General features: G+C 36.7%; 1 protein-coding gene across 1 annotated transcript; it reads right to left on the bottom strand.

Annotated features, from left to right (window-relative positions):
- Positions 1–3614: 3614 nt before the first annotated feature.
- Positions 3615–7118, bottom strand: LOC113765896 (protein ROOT HAIR DEFECTIVE 3 homolog 1-like). Its single transcript, XM_027310138.1, has 5 exons — positions 7054–7118; positions 6802–6942; positions 6628–6694; positions 5841–5946; positions 3615–3794 (listed from the first exon to the last, which is right to left on the bottom strand). The coding sequence occupies exons 1-5, from the start codon at positions 7055–7057 to the stop codon at positions 3615–3617; spliced, it is 498 nt and encodes a 165-aa protein (XP_027165939.1). The 5' UTR covers positions 7058–7118.
- Positions 7119–7537: the final 419 nt, after the last annotated feature.

Genomic DNA, 7537 nt, shown 5'->3' with positions numbered 1-7537 from the left:
TGAACAATTGAGGAAACATGTCATTGTGTTCTTTGATGACATCCTAGTGTATAGTCCATCACTAGGAGATCACTTGAAGCATGTTGAGGAGGTACTGAGCATTCTTAGACAACATCAGCTATATGCTAAAAGGGATAAGTGCTCTTTTACACAGACACAAATAGAGTACTTGGGCCACATCATCACTGCAGAAGGAGTAATGGCTGACCCAAAGAAAGTGGAGAACATGGTAAACTGGCCCCAACCAAGAAATGTCAAGCAACTCAAAGGATTCTTGGGATTGACTGGATATTATAGGAAGTTTTGTAAAGGGATATGGGTCAATAGCCAAGCCTCTCACCAATCTGCTAAAGAAGGGGGAGTTTCACTGGAATGAGGAGGCTGAGGAAGCATTTCAGAAACTGAAGATGGCTATGTGCAGACTTTAACAAACCTTTTGTTATAGAAACTGATGCTTGCTATGGAGGTGTGGGGGCAGTTCTGATGCAGGACAGAAGGCCTATTGCTTATCTCAGTCAGAGTTTGGGACCTAAGAATTTGGTATTATCCATTTATGAGAAAGAACTCTTGGCACTTGTAACAGCAATAACCAAGTGAAGGCATTATTTGGAGGGTCACCATTTTGTAATCAAAACAGATCATCAGAGCCTCAAATATCTATTAGACCAAAGAATCACTACCTCTCTCCAACAGAAATGGCTTACCAAGCTACTGGGACTAAGCTATGAGATACAGTACAAAAAGGGCAAGGAAAATGTGGTTGCAGATGCATTATCTAGGAAGGCTAATACAGAGGAGGGTGAACTTGTTGAGCTGACTTGTATCACTCCTGAATGGGTGAGGGAAGTGATGGAGAGCTACCAAGAGGATGAACGTACAGATGCAGAAACTGATCAGTGAGCTGGTACTCACACCAAATACCAGGCCAGAATACTCTTACCAGGATGGAGTGGCCAGATATAAGGGAAGGATAGTCATTGGTTCAAAAGGGGAAATCAGAAGCAAGATCATCACTGCACTGCATGATTCACAGTTAGGAGGACATTCTGGAATTCAAGCAAGCTACTACAGGGCCAAGCAGCTATTCTACTAGCCTGGGATGTACAAGGAAATCAGGGAGACTATACTACAGTGTGACACTTGTAGGAAGTGCAAGGACGAACATACAGCCTACCCTGGTCTACTACAACCCCTCCCTGTCCCTCAGTACTCCTAGAGCCACATTACCATGGATTTTATTGAAGGATTGCCCAGCTCAGAGAGAAAGAATACCATCATGGTAATTGTAGATAGGTTCACCAAATATGCACATTTTATCAGTCTGGTCCACCCCTTTGATGTCCCCACAGTAGCCAGGTTCTTCCTAGACCAAGTTTGCAAGTTACATGGAATGCCCTTAAGCATGTTGTCTAACAGAGATAGGATATTCACCAGCCAGTTCTGGACAGAATTATTCACCTTACTGGGGACAGAATTACAGCTGAGCACTGCATATCACCCCCAAACTGATGGTCAAACCGAGATGGTGAATCAAGTATTGGAAATGTACCTAAGGTGCATGACACACCTGGAGCCTAAGAGATGGAATGCCTGGCTATCACTAGCTGAGTGGTGGTATAACACCACTTATCACACTGCCATTCATGTGAGTCCCTTCGAGGCCCTATATGGAATCCCTCCACCTCGACTAGCTCTGGGGCCATATTCCCACTCAAGGATGGCTACAGTGGAAGATCATTTGAGGGACAGGCAACGAATGGATGCATTGCTCAAAAAGAACTTGCAAGAAGCTCAGGACATGATGAAGACGTACAACCTTAAAGACTGGGTATATATGAGGTTACAACCTTAAAGACAGACGTCAGTAGAGGTGAGGAAGAATTCCAAACTATCAGTAAAATACTATGGACCCTATCAGGTAACTGAGAAAATAGGGAAGGTGGCTTATAGACTTCAACTGCCAACTGACTCCAGAATACATCCAACTTTTCATTTGTCCTTGCTCAAGAGGAAAGTAGGACAAAATGCTACACTAGTCCTCCAGCTGCCTAACACAGATGAACAAGGACATTTGAGGGTCGAGCTTGAGATCATTTTGGACAGGAGGATCGTTAAGAGGAAAAATGCAGCAGTAGTACAGTGGCTAGTCCAGTGGTGGGGAACCTCACCTACTGAAGCCACTTGGGAAGATGCAGAGGAGATAGGATGAAAATTTCCTGGATTTCAATCTTGAGGACAAGATTTAATTGTAGGGGGAACTATTGTCATGGAGTAGCTAATAGTCGAATTAAGTAGCTGACAAAGGCATGAAGACAACAAGAAAGAAGGCGTGAAATAGGTAGAAGAAAAGAGCAAGGGCGTGAGTTGGGAACCACGCCTTTGCTGAGAACCAAATCTGCAACCACACGAAGAAGGCTATGGAAGTTCTACAACAAACTTTCAGTTATTGCAACAAATTCACAGCCAACTTGGCCAAGTGGACAAACGCGATTGGAAGATTCAGACGATTAGTTATTAGTAATAGCTATATATAGGGAATTAAGGGAATATGGCTAGATAGGATTTATTTGATGTAATTCAACAGAATCGAGCTAATCCTCGTTCTGCTTTTCTTCTTGAAATTTCTTTCAGTTCTTTTCACCCTCTTAGCTTTTCCCGCCATTTCTGGATTCACTCACAGATTAATGAGAATTATTTCTAAGCTTCAATTGTAGCTCATTTGTATTCAATTAATCACATTGAAGTATTGATTGTTCATTCATCCACAAAGGTTACATTCCTATTAGCTCCAGTCTGGTACCATTACAATGGAGTTGGAACATTTATCTATCGGGAAGAAGATTAGTTGAGTTTCTTTACTTAATGCTAACTCTAACAAGGATTCAGGATTCTGTTGCAAAATTAAATGAAATTACAAGCTGCAAGGGTTTTAGTAGTAAATAATGCCTTCTGTTTTTTGTTTGTCTTGTTGGTTGAATTGATTATGCTTAATTAGCTATAACGTGATAAAATTAAACCGGTGCCAAACATGGACATTTGGCTTTAGCTCACTGTTTACTTTTTGTTCTATTAGATGTATGAATTTTCATTTTCCTTTTTTTATTTTGGGTGAAACAAAGCTCGGCATGAATTGTGTCTCTATTTACTAGAATTACATTGTGTTCATTAGTAGAATTTGATGTGTTTTATCCTAATTAGCATGGTCTTGAATTCAACTTGTATTGCATGCCTTTTTATTTGAATATTCTGTTCTAGTTCCTACTTCATCATTTTCTTCTTAACTTTATTCGAGTGCACTAATGAATAACAAAGGCCATTTTTATATAAAGCTTAATCTGCTTCTCCTTAATTATGAAGTGCAATATTGGTAAATTTCAATCGATTTAATATTTTCTGTAGATTCTTGAAAGGAAGATACTTTAACACCAAAAGGACCATCCACATATGGGAGAAAATTATTAAATGGAGGAAAGGGCATGGAACAGACACTATATTGGAGGTAATAGGTTGATATCATTGTTTGTTTTTTTAAAGGATGTTGACTTTCAAAGTTTGACTTTCCTGGCCATATAGTTGCAAAGAAAGAGGGCATTTTCTAGTTTTTTCCCTATTTCCTAGCCAAACTTTTTACTGCTGACAGCTGTGTAACTGTCATATTTATGCTTGTAATCTCCTAGCATCTCAGTCTTTTGCATCTTACTAGTTGTATCTCTTGATAATTTTTGAATTGCAAAATGCGCCTTGTCAATAGTGACTGGTGTGCCTTGACTTTTGATACCTGCTTCAATGAATACCTGGGACTTTGAATTTGATGAGCTAGAAATTCTGTAGCATTACCCTCAAGACTATCATGGAGTTGGCAGGGAAGTGAGGCCAGTTCATATTGAAAATGCTAGGACAAGTGCACCTGGGTAAACCAATGCTTTATTTATTATTGTCGCTATGAACACGATTCTCGCTTTCTTCTTCAGATGAAGAATTGAGCTTTCATTCTGATGAGATCTACTTTTTCTCTTGTTTTTCAAATTTGAAACAAAGTAATAAGCAATTGTTGATTTGGCATTGGTTGCCCGCTCTGACAGATAATTCAGGTAACTTGAGGTTTTATTTTCAGTTTTCAATTATTTTGGTTGATTGAAGCTTACCTGATAATTACAAGGTGTGCCTTGCTTTTTGATAGAATTCTGTGGACAAAAATTTCTTGCTTAACTTTCTGGGGAGTAATTTATATAGAAATTGGATATTCATATTTTTGCAGCTTTTATGTTAGGGTAAATTCCACTTTACCCCCTTGTGGTTTAGCATTTTTTCACATAACCCCCCAATGGTTTCAAAAGCTATACATAACCCCCTTATGGTTTGGATTAAAGTGTCAAAGTGATGGAAATAATCATTCGTAACGGCGTCACCTAAAATATCAAAATTACCCTTATGTAAAGTTGAAAATTATTTATTAACCAAGGGGGGTTATGTGTATATTTTGAAAATCATAAGGGGGTTATATGGTAAAGTACTAAACCATAAAGGGGTTATATGATAAAATATAAAAAGCATACGGGGTTAATGTGTCATGTATTTATAAGGGTAATTTTGATATTTTTAGAAGTTCCGTTACGAATGACTATTTCCGTCACTTTACATTTTAATCCAAACCATGAAGGGTTAGTATAGCTTTTGAAACCATAGGGGGGTTATGTAAAAAAGGGTAACCACAGGGGTGTAAAATGTAATTTGCCCTTTATGTTATGAAAAGTTTGACTTTGCTTGTATGCATTCATGATTTTTTACCATGCAAAGGTGTAATGTTAAGAAACTTGATATTTAGTATGATGGGTTAGTTGAGGATAAAACGCAATCAACCTAGTAGTCACAGCAAGTCAGGCTGTAGAAGGCTTGACTTTTAATAGGAAATCTCTGGTTTCATTCTTTCAAGGGAACCTCTTGCCAGACACTAATTGCACTTATGGCTAATAAATTTGAAAGCAAAAAATATTGGTGACTTAAGTTTTTAATCTACCTTCTTTCGTTCTATATATCTTTTTTTGGGTGCTAGGATCTTGAAAATCAATCAGCTGATTGGTCCAATTCAATTTGCACTATCTCAGAAACCTGTTGCTTTGAACACCTAGGACCTTAATTTTTTTTATTCTTTTATAATCACATCTTCTTTCTTCAAACAATCATCTAGGAGAAATGACTATTTATCTTTTCCTTTTTCTCTCTTTCTTTTTTCTTGTACAAGAAACAGACGAGATTTATGGATAAAATCGTTGAGATGTTTTTTCATAACATATAATGGCTAAAAAGTGTTTTGATTAGGTTTTTATTGTAAAGTTCTTGACCCTGTAAGATGTTAAAATCATGTTACTTTTGATTTTGTTTAGCATATGTAATAATTTCAATGTGTGACATGCTTTTTGATAGAATTCGATAGACAAAAAATGTACAGAGCTTCAATGTGTTTACCACTTCAATTTTGGAACAACATATGCGCGCCTGAGGTATCTTCCAGCTTTCCTAATGTACAGCTCCAATCTTCTAATTTTACTCCCTGCCTGCCCTTCCAGATGTCTTAGCCGAGGGATTTAAAGTTGAGGCCCGTAAAGATGAAGATGGTTATTTGCGGAGATAGCTTGGATTCCTACCAGCATTTTGGATTGGCCGAGATAGACTGTATGCGGAGAGGTGAGAGAGATGAGAAGAAGAAAATTTTCACCAAGCAAAGTGAATTCAATCTAATTTGGACAACTTAACTAGCAAAGTACTCTTACAGTAATTAAGGTACGGTTTTCTAAGACATGTTAACTCTGTCATTTGAAGACAATAAATTTGAAAACTACCTTTCGTTCTGATCCATCACTTCCTTCCGTATCAATAGCGAGGATATCATGGCCACCATTTGGTAGTGGGCATTTTGACACCCAAATGCCTTTTGTCGTTTGATGCCTAATGAGGTAATTAAAAGTAACGCAGAACAAAAATAACACACAAGAAGTTAAAAGGGTAGGGGAGGAGAGAGAGAGAGAGAGAGAAAGAGAGAGAGAGGGATCTTGTACATGGATTATATAATTAAGGGCAAATTCCACTTTACCCTCATATGGTTTAGTATTTTTCTACATAACCTCCCTATAGTTTCAAAAGTTATACATAACCCTCTCATGATTTGGATTAAAGTGTCAAAATGATGGAAATAGTCATTCGTAACGGAATTTTTGAAAATATCGAAATTATTTTTATAAATGCATGACACACTAATCCCATATGATTTTTATATTTTATCATATAATCCCCTTATGATTTAATACTTTACCATGTAACCCCCTTATGATTTTCAAAACATACACATAACCTCCCTTGGTTAATAAATAATTTTCAAATTTATATAAGGATATTTTTTACATTTTAGGTGAATTACGAATGATCATTTTCGTCACTTTGATACTTTAATCTAAATCATGAGAGGGTTATATATAACTTTTAAAACCATACAGGAGTTATGTAAAAAAAAATTAAATCACAAGGGGGTAAAGTGGAATTTGCCCTATAATTAAGCATGAAATTTGTCATTGTAACTAAGTAAAAGCAAAGAAATCTATTGTTATTAAAAATTGAATAAGGTCTTCATACATCCCCTGGCTAGCATCCATCACTTTGAATTTAGTAGAGTGCAGAGAATTCATAAGTGTGCTCTTTCCTGCATAAATCAAAACTTGCTGGTAATTGGTCCCAAATCACAAATTTTGACTGAATGGAAATTTGTATATAACAACTTGAGATGCACCCAACTAAAATGCGTATTACCGGTACTTTGCACGCCGAAGACGGAGACAACAGCAACGGGACGGCTCACGGCAGCCAGTTTCAGATCATCTAGAAATTTTGAGTTGAAATTTCCATCTTCATCTATGAGCAGAGTTGGATGGTTGCCCTCAACTTGTTGTGCTGAAGAAAATATTCACCTTTTAGCGAGTCATGGAAATTAAGCTGATAAAGGGACAAAAAAAAAAGCATAAATAGATGAAAGAATCACCATCCTGTGAATCAAGAACTTACCCATGTAGACAAGATGAGAGGATGGAATTTGTGGAAGGAAGTAGAAGTAGTGCGCGATAATATCAAGAAAGGTTTATGACGGAGAAAGAATGGGTTGATGCAATCCGCATAATATATATATATATATATATATATATATCCTCATAATATCCTCATAATATGTGCGCCCGTTTCCTCGTAATGTGATGTTGAGAGGAATTCCAATACTCAACATTTAATTTCATTGCTACCACAATAAATATAAATATATATATGATATTTCTGCTTCCTCCAACAATGGAACCAAGGGACGGTTGAGAAGTTTCAAAAATTTTAATTCATAGTGTGTAAATATATGTGTTAAATAAAGTTGATCTCCTCTAATTTTTTATAATTTAGTTTATATATATAGATATATATATGAATTAGTCATTTTTGAATTAATTTTTTTCTTTAAGAAAATTCATTTATTTTTTATTTAAATTGCATGTACCTTTACGTGGGC

The sequence above is a fragment of the Coffea eugenioides genome, chromosome 3 (assembly GCF_003713205.1).
Source record: "Coffea eugenioides isolate CCC68of chromosome 3, Ceug_1.0, whole genome shotgun sequence".
Taxonomy (NCBI): domain Eukaryota; kingdom Viridiplantae; phylum Streptophyta; class Magnoliopsida; order Gentianales; family Rubiaceae; genus Coffea; species Coffea eugenioides.
The sequence above is the reverse complement of the archived record's forward strand: the minus strand, read 5'-3'. Positions and strand labels throughout refer to the sequence as shown.

Bases quoted from the DNA above. Each gene is read 5' to 3' on its own strand.
- LOC113765896 (XM_027310138.1), bottom strand. The intron at 5,947-6,627 runs GTATGAAGACCT...TTACCTCATTAG, and splicing joins ATGGATGCTAGCCAGGGGAT to GCATCAAACGACAAAAGGCA. The intron at 3,795-5,840 runs GTAGTTTTCAAA...TCAAAGTCCCAG, and splicing joins GTGATGGATCAGAACGAAAG to GTATTCATTGAAGCAGGTAT.